The 21,438-nt window shown below is 33.2% G+C and overlaps 2 protein-coding genes and 1 non-coding gene across 4 annotated transcripts; all 3 read left to right on the top strand.

Annotated features, from left to right (window-relative positions):
* The first annotated feature begins 9,400 nt into the window (after window positions 1-9,400).
* LOC124836768 (putative pectin methyltransferase QUA2) lies at window positions 9,401-17,820 on the top strand. 2 transcript variants are annotated; one of them, XM_047311969.2, is made up of 9 exons: window positions 9,401-9,708; window positions 10,454-11,283; window positions 11,373-11,505; window positions 12,085-12,325; window positions 13,563-13,776; window positions 14,313-14,488; window positions 14,618-14,921; window positions 16,243-16,381; window positions 17,110-17,820. In XM_047311969.2, the coding sequence occupies exons 2-9, from the start codon at window positions 10,583-10,585 to the stop codon at window positions 17,266-17,268; spliced, it is 2,067 nt and encodes a 688-aa protein (XP_047167925.1). In that variant the 5' UTR covers window positions 9,401-9,708; window positions 10,454-10,582; the 3' UTR covers window positions 17,269-17,820. The 2 variants fall into 2 exon arrangements, with proteins under 2 accessions (XP_047167925.1, XP_047167924.1); XM_047311968.2 differs by having other exon boundaries at window positions 9,401-9,849.
* A 912-nt stretch (window positions 17,821-18,732) lies between these two features.
* On the top strand, window positions 18,733-18,817 carry TRNAY-GUA (transfer RNA tyrosine (anticodon GUA)). The gene is given in 2 exon segments: window positions 18,733-18,769; window positions 18,782-18,817. It is a non-coding gene; the product is annotated as a tRNA-Tyr (tRNA).
* On the top strand, window positions 18,791-20,598 carry LOC124836770 (Ubiquitin carboxyl-terminal hydrolase family protein). Its single transcript, XM_047311970.2, has one exon. It carries the CDS (start codon window positions 18,934-18,936, stop codon window positions 20,131-20,133), a length of 1,200 nt encoding a protein of 399 aa, XP_047167926.1. The 5' UTR covers window positions 18,791-18,933; the 3' UTR covers window positions 20,134-20,598.
* The last annotated feature ends 840 nt before the right edge of the window (window positions 20,599-21,438 follow it).

Here is a 21,438-nt window from a genome sequence, read left to right as displayed (position 1 = left end):
AAAACTCCGTTACAGTATTGTTTTTAAAATATGTCTCAAAAGATAGAAGTAAATAAAAATATTTAAACTGATATCAAATCCTTACTAATGTGAGACTATTAAACGTCAAAATATTAAATATCAAAACATAAACTTCTTATTCAAAGTCTAAAAGAAATGAAATTCCTCTTCAATGGAAGATTTTAAACAACGGATAATTCATCTTTAACCTTATCAACATTAGATTTAACAAGAGAACTATTATTTTTTCAAATACAGCCTTAGTTTCATATTTATTTAAGTAAAATAATGCGGTAAGACATTTTAAAGGAATAAACAAGATTTTACCATCAATATATATTGTTTAAACCAAATTATATATTATTTAAAATGTAACTTAAACTTAATATTATAGTCAATGGATAGAGAGTTTTCTTTTCAGAAAAAAAAAAAAAAACTTCCTTTGATCTCATAATCTATCAACTTTTATTACTATTTTAAAATCATAAGAAAATAATAAATACTATTTAGCTATGTCCTTTTATTTTGTTTATTTACTAAATTTTTTATATTAACATACTGGTTGTATTTAACCAGTATCATCTTAAAATAATAAATACTATTTAGCTATATTCTTTTATTTGTTTGTATGTTACAGATTTTTTTTATATTAAACATGGTGGTTATACTTTAACCAGTATCATCTTAAGAAAATTAAATTTATAAAAATGGTAGGAAACCGAAGTTGAAAAACGGGAAACAAGGAACGGTTAAGGGTCCCGTGACACTTTGCGCCGTCAGTACCTACCAATATTTAATTCCGCGTCCGCGGCTCTCACCACTACACGATAAAAATAGCAATATTTAAAATTCTTTTATATTGTTGTTATTTTACAATAAATTGTCATGCTCAACAATTCTGTTATAATATATAATACAATGTATATATTTAAATACTTATTTCCCTTACAAAAACCAACACTCCAGTACCAGAACCTGACCGCTACGTCACGATTTTGTTCAACTGACAAAAAAAAAATGCTACAGATGGACCACTTTGAAAACTTGTCCAAGGTGCAAAGCACTTATGTTAATTTATAAGTTAACATAAAAGAATATTAACTCCATTTAATTTTATGTTTCTTTAAACTTCTTTCTATAATATTTTAAATTAACTGTTATCTACTCTCTTTTCTCGATAAATAATTTAATTTTTCTATGATGTAAGTTGCAAATATCTTAATTATTTATAAAATAATAATATATAGACATTTTAATAAAGTTTTGTATTCTTTGATTTATTTCTTGTTTTTTAATACGTGAGGAAAACTCATGCATAGTTGATGGAGGGGATACTATTATATTGATAAATGCAAGGAGTTATTTTGGAAAAATAACCCTAAATTAAGATTTGTAACTATTGAAAGTTATTTTTAAGTTAAAATTAACTTTTTTGTGAGTTTGAAATAAAATAATATTCACCAAAAAATAAGTTAACTATCATATAGAAATTAAAAACAGTGATTGTTTTTAAAATTTATGTTACGAAGGAAAAAATCAGATTAAAAAATAGCTGGATATCTAAATTTAATTTTTGTAATGGAGATGATTAATCTGCTTTATTATTATTCTCGTAAATTGGTTTAGTTATGGTAAGAGTTAACTATCAAATTTGACCTTAAAGACGTGAGAGGCTGATAATAAATGGCTATGAAAACAATAGAAAAATCAACGTTAACATTCAAATAACGTTACTGTTTATTCGTCTATTGACATGATAAGTAACGAATGATGAACACAAAGGATCATTTTGTCTAATACATCAAAGTGTTATGACAAATTAATATTTCTCTTTTATTTAGAAGATGGACCAACAAAAATTATGGTTTCATAATTTCATATGAAATTCTTTCTTTTTAATTAAGAATTTTCAGTTATTCATGCAAAATTTTAATAAAAAAAATTAATCGACATTATCCAATTCAACGGTCTATATATTTTGGGCATAATCTAATAGTTCTGTTTATGGAATGGTAGACATTTTCGTTATTACACGTGTCTTGCAATAACTCCACGTGATTTTTGTTCCTTTACATGTATATGAACTGCTCATGTGACAGAATTTCTCATGTCAGGTCACGATATGATTTTATCTTGTTTTTTACGATTTTTTAAGGATTTAATATTGTTTTTAATATTATGTTTTAATATTATATTTTAATGGCATTTCTTTTTAGCAAATTTGACTCCTTCGTCACATGTGATGTTTGTCGGTCAGCATTCTCATGAACAAAAAATGCTTACATAAACATATTTTTTTAAGTGGTTTATTAATTGATTTCTTCAGCATAAATTTACTTTGAAGAAAATTATTAAACTATAAGTTGTGTTTTAGCATCTTAATAATGATATAAGTGTTTATAAATTATACTTTAATTTAGTTTATTTAATGATTTGTTAATATAAGATGCATGTTTTGAAATGGATGGAGGATAGCATATATGATTAGGCGTGAGTTGGAAAAATAAAAGAATAAAAACATAAAACTAAGAGTATCGGATCAGAATGCACTAGAGTTGCAACAGCTGTTTGAGAGAATTTCATTCTAAGACGAAATTAGAAAGTCCCTTATCTTTTTTCAACTTTCTCCTTTCTAAAATAGCTCCTAAATTTCCATTCTTTGATCTTCTTAACCCACATATTCTCCTAGATGATTTAAAAATTTAATTAATTAAAAGAAATAAAATTTTATCTTATAAATGCATGAAGTATGAAGTGAAAGAGAAGACAAAGGAGAGATAAGTTACTAGAAAAAAAAAGGAGAGAGAGACAAAAGGAGGTAAAGAGATTAAAAAAACAATCAATTAATGATATTTCAAGTAAAAGAAAATTTTTGTTTGTTAAAAAATATCGCTCTAGTGATATTTCACATAAAGGACATTCTCCTTCTCCACAGCATACAACTTTCCTGTTTTAAACCTTTTTGTTGAAAATGTTTAATGTTTTATAATTATATATTACCACTGTATTTCACAAAAAAAATATTTATAAATGTTAGTTGATAATATTTTGTGGTCATAAATAACTATAAATAACTATGCAATAGATTATTACTTCTATTAGAATTTGGCTTTGTTTTACATATAGGTATTATAATGAGATATTTTGATATCATGATTATAATGAATATATCAAGTGATAAAAAAAAGGAAACCATTGTAAAAATAATTGTGTAGTATAAGAACTTACAATAATTTATTTCAAATATGATTTATCATATATATTAAGTTACTTTAATTATTCCAAACGATAACAATTGATTTTTACTATTGATAGCGGTTCACGAAGTAAGATATATACTGGCAAGGTAAAAGATGGTGGACTTTAGACCTCGGTTCTAACCAAGATAATAAATGTCAGGTTACTGCTTCGGTTCCAGAGTGACAGAAGAAGTAAGGTTAAAAAAAAGTAGGACGAGGGCTTTTGGCCTCGGTTCGAGGGGCAACCGAGGCATAACCATTTAAATTTGTTTTTTTTATATATTTAGGTGCACTCTATGACACCGGTTGTGACTTGAACCGAGACCATAGATTGTTTTTTACCTCGATTTTAGCCACAACTGAGACTTATACTCTTGGAATTTTTTTAATAACAAGTCTGTTTTTGTGATATCTACTATCACAAAAACAAATCTGCATATAAAATGCAATATATACAACACATAATCAACACAATCAAAATTTACAACACATAATATTTAAACCATAATGTACACAGTCTAATAACTATAAATCAACATGTGCTAATGTATTTTAAATCCTAATAACTATGAATTATTGTATAATCTAATTAAATGCTTTGCAAGTGTTTTCCTTGAAAAAGTAAGAGACTAATTAAAACAGTTAATACATACTAATAGGTGATTTAAACCAAGTATTAGTATGTATTAAGTGTTTTATAAATTCCTCTTGACTCTTTTTTCAAAACAATAAATATATTTTAATAAAATTGTATATGATTTTATACCATACTTATGTATTCAAATTAAGGAAATTATAAATTTAAAATCTCTTATAATAATTTACCCATAATATTTTTAACGATTCTATACTAAAATTTGAATGAATGTGGTATCAATGATTGAAAATAACCTTATATCCGAACTTAGAAAATATTAAATTTGTATTATATTGAAAATTTTAATTTCACTTATTTTATAATATTATCCAAGTAAATTGACTTATTTTTATATATACATAAAGTTTATATTTCGATTTTTTAATTATTTTATGTTTTAACAACGAGAAGAGATTCACTTGTTCCGAGTAAGTAGAAAGAATTATTCTTAAAATAATTTTTTATTTAATTTTAAATATAAATGTTTTCACAATATTTTTTTTCATGAGAAAAACAATATAAAGCTCACTAACCACAATTACTTAAGAAAGTGGATATGTACACATTATCTCTGAAAACATTATATGTGTTTGTAAAAAAATAATTTGAACGTGTAATTATGCATTGGAGAGAAGTTTATATATATATATATATAAAAGAGTATAATCTAAATTAATAATATAATTATGTATAACATAATTACATAATATTTATTAACCTAATACAAGGATTTCATTAGTTTAATTAAAAAAGACTGATTGTTAATTGAATTAATTTTAGAATAATAATTTGGATTATATCATATTTTCGCAATCTAAATGGAAGGTTCACAAAGACGGGGTTCAGAAATCATAAAAAAAAAAATTCAAGGTTGTGTTTGGTGAAAATGTCAGCAATTTGGTGGCGAGAAAGGACATGAAAATAACTCATCATCTGACCACATGCTACATTTTGCTAAACAAAGTGAATATTCATATCAATATGTTTTGAACATTAATGTTGCACAAGATCACCAGACAAATAAATGACATTAATATTATGACAATATATCAAAGTAGTTTAAATGAGAAGAAAATGAAGCTCCAGATAGGAGATTATGAAGCCAACAAGATTTAACAACAACATTTGCAACACCTCAGTATTCGGCCTCTACACTAGAACACGAGAGTGTGTGTTGGCTCTTTGAAACCAAGAGATGAGGTTGTCACCAATATAAAAATAGTAACTAGATATTGAGCCATGCATGTGAAATCAGACTTAGTAAGCAACATATGAATGTTAAGGTGAGTGAATGTGAGATATTATAGCATGCAGATAAGACTCTGGTACATAGATCCTCATACGATGTACTTAACTTCTTATTAATATTAACTAGAGTAGAAAAAGGATTTCAAAAGGTCATGTCGATGCATGTAATGATGTTAACAGGTTCTCTGACTAAGGAACAAGGTACCTACATGTCTTGTCACAACAATCCCAACAAAATAACTCAAAGGACCAAGACCTTTCATAGCAAATTTAAAGACAAGGAGTAACATGATAGATTGGCGAAGGTCACAAGATGAGGTTATGAGAAAGATGTCATCAACATAGAGAGCATGTATGCCATGTCAGAGCCACACTTGTAGATGAAGAGAGATTGATCTAAAGCATTATGCTTAAACCCAATGGTAGAAACGTAGTCAGCAAAGCATTGGTACTAGGCATAAGGCACTTGCTTTAGACCATAAAAATATTTCCTTAAGTGAATAACATGATCAGGGTGAAAGGAATCACAAAAACCGAACGACCGATGAATGTATACAATCACATGTAGATCACCATGGAGAAAGACGTTTTGAACATCCAACTCATGAATGAGCTAGTATTTGGAGAGAGTAATGGTGAAAATCACACTAAAATCTATAAATATAGACATGAAGCAAGAAGGTAAGTGATTTTGCATTGTACTATTAATACTTGAGTTGCCAAATGAGTTTGATATCAGAATATCTTCTATAAGTAACCTTTAAGTGTTATGAACAAATGACACAGATAAATAATAACATAAAAACAAACTATTAAACTTAACATTCAAACCCTTTGTAACCAATAAGATATTAGATTGTTGCCATCGATCCTGACATCCGAAACAAATATTATAAAAATTGTTAAAATAAAAACATGTTAATAAATAAAGAAATATATATATATATATATATATATATATATATATATATATATATCACTAGTACAAAATAGGGATAAGAACACAGGTAATACGCCTCGGTTTTTAGAAAACCGAAGCATATGTAGAAGCGGTGGCATTTTCGTAATTTCGACAAATTTATATGCCTCGGTTGTAAAAAAACCGAAGCATAAACACCAAATTAACTCGGTTAAAAATAAAATCGAGACCTGATGTTCTGCCACGTCGCACCTAAAACTGGTTAATTTTTTACTACCTCGGTCCTCTAACCCAACCGAGGCATAAACGTTTCAATTACCTCGGTCCTCTGACTCGAGGCATAAACCTTTCGAAATGCAATACCCAGAAGCACGCATCCAACATAAACCTTTCACTTGCAACATCCAACATCCAGAGCACGCATCCAAGTTCGCTTTCCCCTTGCTTATCCATCCATGCGAAACCCAGAAGCAACTTAACGTTGGCGGCGAGGCATTGCGAGGTGGCGGCGAGGCATGGTGAGGTGGCAGCGAGGCATGGCGAGGTGGCGGCGAGGCATGGTGAGGTCGTGGCGAGGTCAGAGCAAGGTGGCGGCGAGATCTCTTCTTCCCTTGTTTCTTTTCAGGTTTAGACGCGATTTGATCTCCGCGGTGTGACGGTCCGTGTTCGTGGAGGTGGGAGGTTGTCCGCGGCGTGACGGTCCCTGTCCGCGGCGTGACGGTCCCTGTCCGTGGCTTCGATTTAGGGTTTCGATTTGGGGCTTGGCGACACTTTTGGAGGCGCGACTCAGGCTTCGTTGGTGGCGGCCGGCGGCTGGCGGTGGATCTTGCCTTCGTAGGGGATGAACCGAAGGGCGAGGTGATGGAAAACCAAAGGTGCGACGATGGACCGACAAGGGCGAGCTGATGGTGCGGCGATGGTGGCGCGACGAGGGTTTCGTTTTTGGCAGCGATGGCTTCTGCGTTTTTGGGTTCTCTGTGTTTTGCGTTTTTAGGTTCTCTGCGTTTTGCGTTTTTGGGTTCTCTGCGTTTTTGGGTTCTCTGCCTTCAGTTTCAAAACTCATCATTCAATTTTATTTTTGTAAATTCGACAGGGGTGATTGTTGGACTGCGAGTGGGATCTGAGAGAGGAGAGGGAAAGAGATTGATTAGAACTGAGAAAGGAAAGGGAAGGGAAGAAGGCTTTGGACATTGATTTGGGTTTTCTTCTTTGTTTTACAGTTTTCTTCTGAGTATGGACTGATTGATTCCTGTTACAGTTTTCTTCTTTGTTTTAAATTTTTGAGCTGAAATTGGAAGAAATTTTGGGAGCTGAAATTGGAAGAAATTTTGGGAGAATTCTTGGATTTGGATTTGTTTGGCATGAGAGAATGACTGAGAAATGAATGAACTGAGAAATGAATGAACCGTGAATGTGTGAATGAGAGTCAGTACGAAAAAATAAAAAAAAATACACTCTACTGCCTCGATTATCTAAGAACCGAGGCATATTCTTGTCTCATTTTATCCCGGTCTATAACCGAGGCATAAAGTTTAATCTTTTTACCTCGCCGGTATATGCCTCGATTGTAGAACCGGTGCCTAAAAGCAAAAGTAACCGGTGCAGTATCCTCTTAGTGTACTAGTGTATATATATATATATATATATATATATATATATATATATATATATATATATATATATATATATATATATATATATAATATGCTAAAATTTTCAATGAAAGTTCAAGCAGCATTTGGACGGTCTTCCATTATTCTATTATTGTGCATTTCCAACGCACTGATATTGTATTTCTATTTCTATTTGTCCTTAACCAATTCCACTCTGAAGTAAATCTACGTGCCGAGTCACATGCAGAAACTATTCTTTTGTCACTGAGAAAATGTTTTCCACAGTGGAAACATAGAACTATAAACAAAATTACTTATTTGTTCTCTATTTATTAAAAAGATGCGAGTCATGCATTTCTTTTTAAAATTTTTACAATCAACTACTAAAATTTTGTTTTCGTACAGTGGTTTTAGTTTTATATATTTTTTAAATTTAATCAGTAAAAATTATGATAGGGAAGATATTTTTACTTACTTTTATAAAATGGAAATAATATTTATGTTTTTCATTTAAAGACATAACCCAAGACAAAAGCATAAAAAAGAGATTCCAGGTGAAACTATCGTATTCCACCTTTGTATTTGTTCCTTTTTTTCCAATTGACTCTCATATTTGTCGTGTCAGTCTTAAATGCATTTGCATAAATAACAACAAATTTTAAATCTTCTTGAAATGAAATAGTAATTACAAACAAAACAAGAATAAATAATAAAAAAACATAAAAACATCATTATATCTTTTTTCTCATCACCATATCTACCAAAATGATCATGTCGTAAACATGGTGGAGAAAGGTAAAAGAATTTAGAAATTAATAATGTAAAATTGATAAAGCCAAAAATAAATAAGGAGGGATGTTTTGTTATTTCGTGTTCAAGTCAAAACACATGTACATTAACCTTACATGAACTTAAACTATTAAAACTAATCTTTTTGTTTTTCCTCTCTTTCTCATGTGTACTATGTGGCTTCCCTTTCCTAAAGCAACTTAACAATTCCCAGTCCTTTCTTTTTCTCTTCTCCTACCATCTTGCTTTATACTTTCTAAAAAAGAATATGGAATTCACTTTTACAATTTTCATTAACAAAATTGAAGTTTTTAATACTATATACAATATTTTGGTTCAGTGATAAGCTCCCAATAAATGCATTAATAAATTATAATTAATGCCACCTTAAATTAATTACTTTACATTTATTGTACATATAATGATCTCCAAATACTATTAATACACATAAACCAGTACAGATCAATTAATAAATTTACTAAAACGAATATTTAAAAATCCATATTAGATATATTTATTAATCATGTAAAAAAATGTAGTATTTGGTAACTAATACCTTTTAAAATTATGGTTAATGTTATGAAGAGGCACAGGGAATGATGTGGGGCTTGGATTAATTTCCTACCTTTTTCCACAAGATGCGTGCATTTTTTATTTTATTTTTTATTTTATTTTTTATCTCTAGAGACACGACATGATTAGCGGGAAACATTTCCTGTAGAAGATTAATTAGGGTCCTTTTTAGGTAGCTTCCTAGTTCTCACTTTTTCTTCTGTTCATCCCAGATAATTAATTCAAGTTAATCTATCATAGTAACATTATTTACTGCAGCTCTTAATTAGCAGTAGAATTAATAAAAACAAGTAATGTTTTTCATCATGGTTATTAAATACCCGCATTAATTATTTATTTGTGGAATTTAATTTTATTAATGCTTGGCTCTGGAGGTAGTGTCACGAGTCACGATCGGATCAGTACAAAATCTGGTTGCTTATGCTTTCGTTCGTTTGTTTCACAAGCAGAGTTAGCATTGGAAGCTGCGAGTGTGTCTGTGTGTGAGAAAGAGAGAGATACGTTACAGAGGGAAACCAAAGCAAAATCTCAAACCAGTGGGGATAGACATAAAGAGAGAGAGGGACGTGTTGTGTTGTTTCTGTAAGTGGTGTGCACCAATAAACCAAAGTGGCCATAAAATTCAACCTGGTTTCTCGGAATTCTTAATTTTCATCTTCTTCTTCGCTTTTTGTCTCAAACATGGAGGAGGTACCCGTCATTGCTCCTTCCAAAGCTCTTCTTTTTCACTGCCTTTGATCTGACGCTTCTCCCCAATGTGTCGCTCTTTCGTGTTGCTTCCTGCATTGATCTAAATGGGATTTTGTTTTTGCTCTCTCAATTTCAATTGGGGTACGTCAAATTGTTCTTTTTCGTTTTGGTTCTCCTTCTTTTTTAAATAACAAAGCGTGCTTCCGTTTTTGTATGACTCTGGGTTTCGATTGGGAAGGCTAACGAAGTTATTTTTTATTTTTTTTTTACGGAAATTACTATTTACTATATGTGATTCGGTTTTGGGTTGCGATTCGGAAACGCAACGACAAGGATTTTTTCTTTTGAAGAAGAAAAACGAGCTTACTCTTTAATGAGAGTCTAGTTAATGTTGATGGAAGTAGCTGAAAGTGATATTACTCTTTTGTTATCCACCTACATATGTTGTTCTCTACTTCAACTTTAACTTCTTCGCATCTTGTTCTTTCCGAGTTCAGACTTGTAATTGCCACTCAAGTTTATCCTTTTTTTTGTATGATTTAAATCATGTGTTGGTACCTATACATCTCAATATTGGGTCTGTGATGGATCTGGTGGTTTGAAATTATTAACGGTCTTTCTTTCCCCTATTCCCAGGTTTTTAATCTCTGAATAGGAAGTTTTTTTGGTTTATTTTCTAGATTGTTGTTTTGAATTGCTTCGTCAAATTTTAATTGAACACCATCGTTTTCCTTTTTAATGCTAGGTTTGTGCTTGCTGAATTGGAGGAGGATTCACTCAATGTTTTTCTTTACTCACATTGAATGATGGTATTGGTTTCTGGGTGTATTCATAGAGGATTTGCACGCTAAGCATTTAGCTTATTGGTTAGAGAATGTCCAGGCCTCTACACAGAGGGGTACCTATTCGGATCCCTGAAAGAAACAATGACTCGTGGGACTCCCAATCCAAAGATAAGACAGAAAAGGAAGGTTTTGATAGAAGATTTTCCTCTACTTACCCCTCACCCTTGAGGTCTCCCTTTAGGTTGTTATCAGATAATTCTAATTCCATGTTAGGTATCACTGAGAATGGTTTATCATCTGACCCCTACATTATTGGCACTCCAAGAAATAGGCATAAGTTGATTCTTTTTTTCTTGAAGTTTAGTTTAGTGTTTGTAGTTATTCTTGCTCTTGCGGGGTCTTTTTGGTGGACCATCTCAATTTCAACTGCGTCAAGGGGTCAAATTTATCATGGTTACAGAAGACTCCATGAGCAACTTGTGTCGGACCTGTTGGATATAGGGGAGATATCTTATGCTCCCTCAAGGCTGAAAGAATTGGAATTTTGTTATAAGGAGTTTGAAAATTATGTTCCTTGCTTTAATGTTTCTGACAATCTAGCTCTTGGTTTTTCTGATGGCAATGAGTTTGACCGGCAATGTGGCCATGAACTCAGGCAAGATTGTTTATTACTTTCACCATCAAATTACAAAATTCCTCTTAGGTGGCCTACTGGAAGGGATATTATCTGGGTTGCTAATGTTAAACTCACTGCAGAGGAGGTTCTTTCTTCTGGAAGCTTAACCAAAAGGTGAGTGAGTGATATGTCTTTCCTATTTGCTGTCATACTTTGAGCTATTGTTTCATCTTAAAGTTTTCATGTATTTTATTTGGTTATAGGATGATGATGCTTGATGAAGAGCAAATTTCCTTTCGCTCAGCCTCTCTTATGTTTGATGGTGTGGAAGACTATTCACATCAAATAGCTGAAATGATTGGGCTCAGAAATGAATCCAACTTCGTAAAAGCAGGGGTAAATGGATGTTTATTCTCCATTGGAAATGGTGTGATTAAGGATTTGTTACTTTATTTCTTGTGGTGATCAATTATAGTCATCTTCCAATAATTCAGTGAAATTTAGTTGTAGAAACTTAAACTTGTCTACTTTGCTTAAATGTTGATAAATGGGTAGAAATCTGCATTGACTTAAGGCCATTGTTAATATTAAAATAGATATCATTGTTAATTATCTTGAAGGTATTTTGTTCAAACAACGAGTGAAAATCCAAATATTCTTCCTTTGGTTGAAGTGTTAATCTTGTTTATATCTGAACCGTCCTATTATTATTTACCTTGCTTTATAAAGATTCAATTGGTTGTCTTTAAGTGCATCCAATAGGCTAATGGAATAAGTCTCTCACATTTTTGGTGTAACAGCATGTCCTCATCTACTTGAGGGGTCTATGTATTTACAGTATTTTTGTACCCTGTATTTAGAGGGTTTTGTGATATATTTTCAGAAGGGTTATAGTGGTATTGAATGTGAACATAGTTATTAAAGTTTGTTTATAATATTCCATTGATTGAACATGTTGAGATTCTGAATATACAGGTTAGAACAATACTGGATATTGACTGTGGTTACGGTAGCTTTGGAGCACACCTCTTTCAGAATCAACTTTTAACTATGTGCATTGCAAGCTATGAGCCTTCTGGCAGTCAAGTTCAGCTTACACTTGAGAGGGGTCTTCCTGCTATGGTTGCTTCTTTCAATTCAAAACAATTGCCATATCCATCTCTCTCCTTTGACATGTTGCATTGTGCCAGATGTGGCATCGATTGGGACCGAAAGGGTATCTTTGAAAACCTACCTCCTACTATTTTCTATAAGGTCATTGTAATTCTGTCATTCTGCACATTTATTTGGCAACTCCAAAGAAGATGTTGGATTATGATTACCAGTAAAAGGAGAAATTAGATAACAAAAATTAAGAAAAAAATTGTTCTTATAGACTGTAGTACTTATTCATTCTGCTTCTCAAGTTATACCTTTCCATTTTTGCATATTCGGGAATTGAACATTGAGGGCTGGTATTCCATTGTTTCACAAGTAAACTTAGACCATCCATCGACACTCCTGTGGAACCACGGAAAATATTAACTGTTGACAGTCATAGAACATTTATGGTTATCTTCCAAATATGATTATACATGGATTTCCAATTTCAATCTAAGTATTTTTTTCTTATTGCAACATATTCATTCTTATGTTCTTTAATTTTATTTTAATTTTGAAATTTTGGACACAGTTCATATGTTGATTTATATCAACTGGGTTTTTCCTCCTGTGTTTTATTTTGATCCCCACCTATGTCTACATTACTGTTTGGGAACCAAAAAGAAATAATGATAGTTATATATGGCCTTCTATGTTTTTTCTGGATGTTCCAACTAATCCAATTTGTTTTTCCCATTTTTATTAAATTCTTACTCTATTCATTTATGTTGCTTGCACTATAAATATTCCGTGAGATGCCACTCACTCTTTTTTGTTGCGTAATTCTAATTTTGAACTGCAGAATTATTTGGGGGTGGGAGGGTGTGTGCTGTACATTAGAGGAAACTGGTTCTTTGTTGTAGTTAAATGTCTGTCTGAACCATCTCAGGCTAAAACATTGTACTTAAATTTTTTTTTTTCCGTTTAGTATTGTAAAATGTTTATTCAAAATCCATTAGATTAAAATTATTATTAAATACTATTCCCATTCTCTAACTGCAAACTTCATAATAGCAAAATATGGTTATACCTTATATGTTTATTTTCCTAGTCATTGAACTTCCCAACAAATTGGAGTTTACTTGCTGATGCACGTTTCTGCATACATTTCATCCATCAAGCTGCCTCTTTTCGTAATTATTATTCCCTTTTCAAAGTTTAAACTTAAGAATCTGATAATTTAGTTATAATCTTTAACTTGGCCTTAACTTCTGCATTTTGTAATTGTATAATACCTTGTAGTCAGTGAGGTGAATTCCCTGAATATCTGGACTTTGCTTAAATCCTATTAACCTTCATATTCCATGGCATAGATGGCACTCTCATGATTGAAGCTGATAGACTTTTAAGGCCAGGCGGTTATGTTGTGTGGACTTCACCGCTTACAAATGCTCGTGACAAAGTCAGTCAAGAAAGATGGAAGTTAATACAAAGTTTTGCTGAAAATCTTTGCTGGGACATGATTTCACAGCAAGATGAAACTGTCGTATGGAAGAAAACAAGTCAAAAGAGTTGCTACAGTTCAAGGTATCACTGTTGTAACATGGTTTGATAAAAATATATTACACTTTGTATATCCTGGGAAGAAATTTATAACAACCAGGATCTGTTTTACATGAGAAAATGAATTTGTGTTGGTGGTATTCGAGAGGTGATGCTGGTATTTAACACCCAAGAAACATTCGTTCTTTAAAATTGTGCAGAAAATTTAGAACAAGAGGACGATAATTTGAAACTGAATTACTCTTTATTTTTTATTTTTATTTTTCCTTTCTGCTTATATTCTTTTTATTTTTTTTTCCTTTCTGCTTATATTCTTCATGACAATTTGACATTCAAGGACATTTCAAAGATTGAAAAATAACTTTAATGCTATAACAATGCTCTAACAGTTATAAATATAAAGAGCCACATCAGTACTGCTAAATATTTAAAAAAAACCTTCAATAATTATTCAATCTCCACTATCACTTATTTCAGCACATTATTCCAAATTCGTATAATGCATACAATTTTATAGACGTTCCTAATACTTTGCATTTTCTGTCTGTTTGGATTTCCAGAAAGAACAGTTCTCCCCCTCCTTTATGTGGCAGAGGGTATGATGTGGAGTCTCCATATTATCGAGAATTAAAAAACTGCATAGGAGGAACACATAGCAGCCGTTGGATTTCTATTGAGCAGAGGCAAACTTGGCCTTCCAGAGATCAATTGAACAAAAAGGATCTTGAAAACTTTGGTAATTGTTGTATTCTTTTACATTTACTTTTACATTCCTCTTAACGGAAGGATTTCACTGTACTATATAACTGAACGAAATCTGCTGTCAGGTTGGTTATCTTAATACGTGTCTATTTACTTGCATCAGGGTTGCAATCTGATGAATTTTCTGAGGATTCTGAGAGCTGGAGAGCATCAGTCCGTAATTACTGGTCTCTTCTATCACCTTTAATATTTTCTGATCATCCAAAGAGACCTGGTGATGAGGATCCTCCGCCACCTTATAACATGCTAAGAAATGTGCTTGACATGAGTGCTCATTTTGGTGGTTTTAATTCTGCACTGTTGCACGCTGGAAAATCTGTATGGGTAATGAATGTGGTTCCTTCGAATGCACCCAACTATCTTCCCTTGATCCTGGACCGAGGTTATGTTGGCGTTATGCATGATTGGTATTTTATGCTTCTTTCTCTTATTTTAGAATTTCATGATTCTTTGTTTTCCCTTTTCTTGTTTGGCTGAAATTCTAGGCCATATGCTAAAAATATTTCTTCCTTGCCTTTTCTTCCAATTTTGTTTTAACATTTTGATACCTTCATAATATATAGAACTATTGATTTCCTTGTGTAAAATGTAACCATTAGAGCCTTAAAGTTGGTTGTGTGTACTGTACTTGTTAGGCTGAAGAAATTTCACAGACAATTGACAACGATTGTTAGGCCTAAGCCCTGACGACTTATAGTTCTCTCTTTCGAACATACATTCAAACTTCCATATATCACTATAACACTTGTAACTGTCTAATATAGTAACTGCCCAGTAAAATAGTTATGTTATGGCAACACATAACTGATAAAATAACTCTCATCCACACACATAATTGCCCCTCTAAACTAACTTCTTTCAGTTACTCAATTTTTCCTTGTGACATAAGCGTTCCATGGTGGATGCCTTGTACATATCAGAACTTATTTAAGTTCTGGTGGGGAGGATATAACATTTGCAGTTAGGTTTGAATATTCTCTGTTTCTTAGTTTTGTTTGATGTAAAATAAGTAAATTCAGTTGGCTGACTTTTTTGTCTGAAAAATTATGGTAATCCAGCAACAAAAACCTTATCTCATTGGGTAAGATAACTACAGGAATCATGACGTCATTTGGTTTTGTCAAAAGACAAAATCCTTGGAGATAATCGTTCACCATGAGATTACTCTTATTTCTCCATTGTCCTTCTTGATTTCCTTCTCCCCCTTTTCACATGACTAAAATTCATACAAAATTCTCTTTTTATTATTGATTCAAATGGTATCACACCTATATTTCCTTGTATAGAAATATTTTGTGTATCGTCCTTTCTTGAGTGACCACACATCCATCTTAGCATTTGTTTCTTGGAAAATAGTTGATAAATATTGAAGATTGTATCAGTCAAGAACTAGTTTAACCTATCACTAACTTTCCCTTAATGACAAAGCTATTCGTGCTTAAGCATGAACAGTGAACAACCTTATACCACTCAACGCCAAAATTAAATTAAATTGTGAATAGGAGCTGTAAGGAATGACTCACCTTTAAACTTAAGCTTTTAAACGGTGCTTAGGAATGGTTTTATATCTTTAAACTCTATCACATGCCAAAGTTTTGCAGATTAGATTAAATATTCTAAACTTATCTTCCTTGTGAAAGGGCCACTGTTAATTGAAAAGGGCATTGTTTCTGAACACTTGTCGCCAGTTACATATTTCTTACAATTTTGATCTTCTGTGGTTTCTAGGTGTGAGGCCTTTCCAACGTACCCTAGAACGTATGACTTGGTGCATGCAGCAGGACTTTTGTCCCTTGAATTCGCTCAGCAGCACAGATGTGCGATGCTTGACGTGTTCATTGAAATTGACAGGATACTTCGGCCGGAGGTATGTAAATATACTCTGGGGCTTTGACTTTTCATTTGTGGTCCTTTAACTTTACAGTGTTTTGTTTTCCTACCCACATCATCCGATAATGTTATAAGGTATAAATATATAAAGCTATGAACATTCGTGAATCTATTTTTGTTATACACTGGAGTGAGGATAACCTTTTCCAAACCTTAGCTAAACACATAAAAAAAGGAGTCTCTTGATTTCACTTTGGTTGGGTTTTATTGTCATAAAGCAATGCAATAGATTCTGTTTCTTTATTAAATTAAATCATAATGGCCTGGATTGAGCATGTGATTTAGTACTAACTGGATATTAATTTGGCTGAAGATTTATTGCCAATTTGCCTAATATTGTGTGATTTATGGCCTTACTTTTTTTTTTGACAGTGACGCCAGTTTTAAAAATTTTACTATCAGCATGGTATTGTATATATATGTAGGGTATGCATCTTCATTGTGCAGTAAGTTCAATCTCCATTTAAGAATCACTAGGGTCAGCCTAGTAACTCTAATGTGATCATCAAATTAAGTGCATTTGGGAAAGCTTTGATTTTTGTTTTTCACCTGTGGAAGCATAAAGCTAAAATGGATTCTTCTTAGGTACTAAGGGGTTTAGATTTGCAGGAGGCTATCACCAGATAGCTTAGGTAGTTCCTTTTGAATGGATTGGTATATTTTTAGGCCATTTGATATGGTGACAATTGGTGATGATATTTGCAGGGTTGGATTATAATTCGTGACACAGTTCCTTTTATAGAGTCAGCCAGAGCTCTAACGAAACGGCTAAAGTGGGATGCTCGAGTTGTAGAAATTGAAAGTGACAGCGATCAGAGACTCCTGATCTGTCAGAAAGCTTTCTTTAAGAAACAGGGAAATTAATTCATTAAAAGTCCAGAGGAAATTAGACCATAATATTCATATATTCATTTTCACAGTGTTGATTTATTATCATAATGCTCCACCATAGAAGGTGGGGATTGAAAATTTTGGACAGAAAAAAGAAACCATAGAAGAAACAGTGAATTCTCGTCAATGATACCACCACAACTCCTATGTAGCCGTAAGGCATATATACATAGGGCCTTGTAATTATCAAACGAGGAGCTGAGCAGAGCAGAGCAGAGCAGAGCGGATGAAGAAAGTATATACTGGTTCATTCAATTTTTCATGTGATATCTGAGTACAGTTACACACATGATGATTTAAGATTAGCAAGATGAATGATGAGATGATACATAAGTAAATTCCCCCCATATCCCTATACAATTATTTTTCTGCTCTCATTCCTGTAAAACCCCAGAAAAACCATATTTTGATAAATCTTGTCAATATTTATAACGTGGAATCAAGCTCATTTATAACATTAGCCTCTGAAAATTACCTAATTGGGTTCTTATGCCGGAATTACCTTATATGATTAAAGCTCAGTTATATTTCCGTGCTTGGAGAATCAGTTTAGAGTGTGATCCAAGTTTTCATCTCTTTCCAAAGGTGACTCATCGGTAAAATCAAATTACGGCGCAGTGTATGGGTACTTTTCCTTTATCTGGTTTTCACTATCTCAGGTTAATTTCAATAATCTTTCATTTGAGTTGAAAACTTTAGTATAAATGCCATCATTAGTCACATTAAAGAGGTGAATTGGTTATTACTTGAATTGGACAGATAATGGTAACTACCTCTTCACAATGTGCATGTCCGGCTATGTTATATAAACTCGCATCTTTGTGTTTTTTTACATATAACAATTTCAGTTAATAGTTAATTTAACATTTTTTTTTATTATAATTCAAGTTCAATCATCATAATGGTTTAAAACTGAAGCACTACGTATTAAGGATTGGTTTCATTGGATGGTGGTCTAACATCTAATGTAAAAGGATATGTACTGTTCATCTTCCTAATTCGAAGATTAGGGTTTCTCAATTAACATAAATCAGAATTAATAAATAATGAGGATCCTATTAAAACTACTTAATCAGGAATTCATTGATTGGAATTGAATTGGGCTAATAACTAAGAACAATATCCTGAGTATATATATAAAGTTCACATTTAATCTGGACAAAATTATCATTTTAAGAAGGCAGACACTTTGAAGGCAACAAGTAAAACAAAATAAGAAGAATTAAGTTAAGATATTTGTATTCTTACTCCCTTATTAGAAAACTTTATACGTTCCTCGAATTATGACATACAACAAGGGTTATGATGACATTACAGAAAAATGCATCATTTAACATCAAATTTATACTAAAAAAGTGTTGTGAAGATCATTTATAATATTTTTTTAAAATCACATACTTTGGATCATTTAATAAGCGTTGATTATTACTCTTAAATCCGACCTTAGCTCAGTTGGTAGAGCGGAGGACTGTAGTTGTTAACAGACATCCTTAGGTCGCTGGTTCGAATCCGGCAGGTCGGAAATAATATTTTTGCGTTATATATTTTTTAATCACGTACTTTTAGATCATATAATCACCGTTGATTGCTATCCACACGTATAAAAGCGTTGATGATCAATGATTCTGGCCGCTATTAATGGCTTGGCGCTTCTCCTCCTTCGTCTCCACAATCGAATCCTCAAAAACCCTAAACCCTAACTTTTTCTCCTCCACAGCCCCATTCTCCACCTCCTTCCTCGTCACCAAAACCCCCAAAAAGTTCAAGAAAAAACGTAAGTCCAAGCCCAGCCCTCGAACCACTCCGGTCCAAACTCAGCCCAACCTCATCCCCTCTCTCGAGCGCATTCTCCACCGCGACGCCCTTCTACGCTTCGTCACGCGCTCCAAGCAGTTCCTCTCCGCCCAGCCGGAGCACGTCCTCCGCCTCGATGACGCCGGCAAGCTCCACCGCGAGCTCGGATTCCCGCGCGGCCGTAAGGTCTCCCGCTTCCTCCAGCGCCACCCCCTCCTCTTTCAAACCTACCGTCACACCGACGGCAAGTCATGGCTTGGCTTCACTGATCTCATGGAGGACCTTCTCGCTGAGGAGCACTCCCTCATGGACGCAATGGAACTGAACCGCGTCGAGAAGGTTCGCAAACTCCTTATGATGTCCGCTCGCAACCGCATTCCCTTGAGCAAAATCCACCACTGCAGAACACTCTTTGGCATCCCCGATGATTTCCGCGACAGGGTCGCCAAATACCCTGACTTTTTCAAAATAGCGGTTGATAGCGACGGCAAGAGGGTGCTGGAGTTGGTGAAGTGGGACCCGCTTCTCGCCGTGAGTGCTCTTGAGAGGGAGTTCGTTGTTAACGAGGATTCGGCTAAGCGGAAGTTTAGGTTTCCGGTGAAGTATGGGAAGGATTTGGATTTGGAATTGGACGATAATAGGAAGCTTGATTTGCTGAACTCGCTTCCCTTGGTGTCTCCCTATTCGGATGGGCATAGGTTTGATTTGTGGACGTTGGAGGCGGAAAAGTATCGGGTTGGGTTGATTCATGAGTTCTTGAGCTTGACGTTGGAGAAGAGGGCATCCATTCATCACCTTGTGGAGTTCAAGGAGGAGTTTAGTTTGACGAAGCATACTTATCAGATGCTGCGGAAACAGCCCAGAGCGTTTTACTTGGCCGGGACTGAGATGAATTGGGCTGTGTTCTTGAAGGATGCCTATGACGAGAATGGGGCTATGATTGAGAAGGATCCCCAGGTCTTGTTTAATGAGAAGCTTTATAAGTATGCTCAGGTAGACCAAATGGAACATGATCCCGGGGTGGAAGAGCATCATTTTACTTGATGTTTTTGAGTTGATTGCGTTGTGCTTCCCAGGAAGAGAAATTTGTGCAGAGTGAGGAGAATGAAATGGGTTTGAAAGTCAAGAAAACAAAGACTGATTGGAATTTGGAACTCTTCCATTTTAAGGGTGCTCTTAAACAGAAATCAAATGACTATTTTATAAGGGAATTGAAAAAGATTAGAGTGTCTTTGGACAATTTAACCAATGCTGGTTAATTGCTTCACGGGTCCTCTTCGACTCCATAGTTTTTGTACTGTAATTCTTCGTTACTCATTAAAATAAAGTATACAATCAATACTTCCTCAATTGCGTAAAAATTCAGTAGTTTTTCTCTGTTATTGATTGAAATTTGTTAGTTTTGACTTCTTTCAAGACTCTCTTTTTTAAATGTGATAACCATGAGATGTAGTGTGCTGACATTCCCCTTAAAATGAATACTATTGCATTATTTTTCTTTGTCTTTTGCTTCTGCTTCAAGCAAATTGGTGTCTTTGTCCCAGTCTCCCCCCAAATTGTTCCTATTTGCGGAAACAAAAATTATAGCACGCCAGGTAATGATGTAAAAGTAGAAATCAAATAACTAAACAATGATTTCGGAAGTTCTTTACTATTGCATACGACATTGTGTAACCAGCAACCACTGGTGTTGCTCAGGTAGGCAATTATTTAAAAGTAATCTAAACATCATAAACAGTGCCTGGAAAATTATTAATTTAATGGGTGGGTGAAATACTCTATCGATGAAACCCTTTTTGAAACTACCATGGAAATATTGAGCACGCAAGCATCAAGATATACTAATCTAATATTGGATTAGAAAGTCGTGATCGATTTCGATCATTTCTATCGAAGATTCAGAAAATAAAATTTATTTAAGGAAATCATAAGATGAAAAAAAAAATGATGACTGATAAGTATACAAGACTAGATACATTTAAATACATAAATTTAAAAATGTGAAAGTTGAATTGAAAATAATTCAAAAGTTGTACTGAACTTTTCTCACAAACCTAAAGATATAAAAACATATTATGTTATTAACTGATACTAAAGGTACACTCGTTAAGTAGCCACACCTAACAATAGGTTACTTAAAACCATAAGAATTGATTTTTCAAAAGTATTTAATAACAAGATAATATAAAATTCTAAATTTGTTGCTATTCTTTCGGTTGTCTACAGTGGTCAACAAACTGCTACCCTGTCTTCTTTTTCTTCTGTATATGTATATATTTAAGATCGCATATCTCTATTCTGTATTAAAATTTCTTTTATTATGTAGTTTATGCTTCCCCTTTTCTTCCT

Source organism: Vigna umbellata, chromosome 2, assembly GCF_029865625.1.
Source record: "Vigna umbellata cultivar VRB3 chromosome 2, Vumbellata_1.0, whole genome shotgun sequence".
Lineage (NCBI taxonomy): Eukaryota > Viridiplantae > Streptophyta > Magnoliopsida > Fabales > Fabaceae > Vigna > Vigna umbellata.
The sequence above is the reverse complement of the archived record's forward strand: the minus strand, read 5'-3'. Positions and strand labels throughout refer to the sequence as shown.